At 38.6% G+C, this 2,222-nt stretch overlaps 1 protein-coding gene across 1 annotated transcript in view; it reads left to right on the top strand.

Annotated features, from left to right (window-relative positions):
* HELRODRAFT_63155 (hypothetical protein) overlaps positions 1 to 1,316 on the top strand; it is a gene marked incomplete at both ends in the record, with an annotated part of 10,547 nt that extends 9,231 nt beyond the window's left edge. The window contains 4 exons of the mRNA XM_009011396.1: positions 167 to 294; positions 535 to 699; positions 996 to 1,114; positions 1,217 to 1,316. Of these exons, the coding sequence (XP_009009644.1) occupies positions 167 to 294; positions 535 to 699; positions 996 to 1,114; positions 1,217 to 1,316 (512 nt within the window). The remainder of the gene's footprint in view (positions 1 to 166; positions 295 to 534; positions 700 to 995; positions 1,115 to 1,216) is intronic.
* Between the last annotated feature and the right edge of the window lie 906 nt (positions 1,317 to 2,222).

The raw sequence follows: 2,222 nt of genomic DNA, 5'->3' as shown, positions 1-2,222 counted from the left end.
ATCTTATACATATTTTTCATAATTATTTTCGTACGTAATTCATTCAATATACATCATTCATTCATTCAATCATTGAATTATTCATGCATGTATGCGTTCATTCATTCACGCATTCATTCATTCATTCAATCAATCAATGCATTCCTTCTCCTGTCCCATTTTGCAGCTGGATACAACTACCACGGCACGGAGATGATGTACTCTGGCATCGCGGGAAACGCCCTGGAGGCTTACATCTTCACAGGAGTCGTCTACTACCAGAGACTCAGGCACATGGTGCTCGATAAGTGGCAGGTAGGTTGGTTGGCTGGTTGGCTGATTGGTTGGTTGGCTGATTTATTAATTGATTGATTGAGTTGTTGATTGAATAATTGATTGATTGATTGATTGATTGGTTGTTTGTTTGATTGATTGAATGACAAACTGATTGATTGACTGATTGATTTGTTGGTTGTTTGATTGATTGATTGATTGATTGATTGATTGATTGATTGATTGATTGATTGATTGATTGATTGATTAATTGATTGACAGGTTCGATCGACTGGGCCAGTTGACAGCATAACCCAGCAACCAATTGGAGGCAGGAAGAGAGGTGGTGGAGTGAGGTTCGGTGAGATGGAGAGAGACGCCCTCATAGCTCACGGTTGCTCATTTTTACTACAAGATAGACTTATGCATTGTTCAGATGGAGTTGAGGTTGGTTGGTTGGCTGGTTGATTGATTGGTTGGATGGTTGGCTGGTTTGTTAGTTAGTTTTTTGATTAGTCTACGTTGTTTGAGGATGAAGATTATTTTTATTGATCGTAAGACGGAAGCTCTTAATTTCAACAGTTGTGTCACGATATTAAAAACTTTTTTTTACAATTAAACTTACATGTAAAAATGACAAAATAAGTCTTATAAATGATTTTTGCTATCGGTGAATGAGTTTCTCATTTACACTGCATAATATAAATGATGTCATCACCACGACCGCCACTACCACCACACAGATGGCAGTATGCAGCGGGTGTGGCAGCCTCATCTCCTCCATCTACGGACCGCCCGAGTATAGCGACATGGAGCAAAGTGATTGGTCGTGGAAATGTCTCGTCTGCTCGGCCAGCAAAAAGTCAGGCAACAACGCCGACAGCGAAAACGCCGAAAAATGTAATAATGAAGAGAGTGGCGGTTTTGCGGCTGAAGTCGGTACCGAGAAGAACGCAACTTCAAGCGCCATCGGAGTCGTGTATGCTCCATCTGTTTTCAGATACATGACTTCCCTACTTGCTTCTGTTAATGTTAAGGTCAAGTTGGATGTAAGGCAACAATAAACCCCTTATGCACCGATTGTATTAGCGCGAACGTTTCTACACCATCTGTATTTATTTGTTATGTCATGCCTATGTATATACCATTTCTGTATGTTTTTTATATATGGCTGTACGTTGTTGTGCCATTATGCCAGTGTATATAGTTCATTTACATTGTGACACTCGTGTATAACGTTTGTATGCTATTTGTATTATCAGTCAGCTGTATGTATTAAGCGTACGCTTGCGTTTGCACGTTCGTTTTTTCGGCGGTTTGACTGCAGGGTGTTATATTTGCCTTATTGAATGTATGCTTGTTAGGTACACTTTTGATCTGGATTGGCGTTGCGTGTAAAGTATGTTGTTCGTGTGCGTGTATGTGTTTGTATGCGTGCGTGTGTGCGTATGTGTGTGTGATGAATGCGTGTGTTTGCTTACTAATAGTTACTTCACATGCTGAATTCTTGTGTGCCTTAGAAATTGTCATTTGCTTTATAATGGGATATTTGTTTAAGATGACGTGCAATGTCATGCTTGTCACTACTTTTGAAGTGTTGCTATGCTTTTGTTGTCGATGTTGATTTGTGTCTTCGGTGTTGTTAATGTTTTATGTTGATATGTTTTGTTGAAGTTGGTGTTGCCATTAATGTTGTTGCTGTTGTTGTTTATTTGTTGTAATGCATTTTCATTAGACTAATGTTAACTGATAACCTTGAAAATTACTATTGATTCCACCGAGAATGTTAATGCTTGCTCATGTGGGTTGATCATCATGATTGCATGCTGATGTTCTAATGTAAGCTAATGCTTCCGAATGTTCCGATGTTTTAAACATCCTTCTTTGTGGTGGTGAAGACGATGATTAGAATAATAAAAATAAAAAATGATAATAAAAATGATAATACGGACGAAGATATCGAATAGATG

This window comes from Helobdella robusta (genome assembly GCF_000326865.2).
Source record: "Helobdella robusta unplaced genomic scaffold HELROscaffold_1, whole genome shotgun sequence".
In the NCBI taxonomy this organism is placed as follows: Eukaryota; Metazoa; Annelida; class Clitellata; order Rhynchobdellida; family Glossiphoniidae; genus Helobdella; species Helobdella robusta.
Note: the sequence above shows the minus strand (reverse complement) of the source record. Positions and strands in the feature narration are given on the sequence as shown.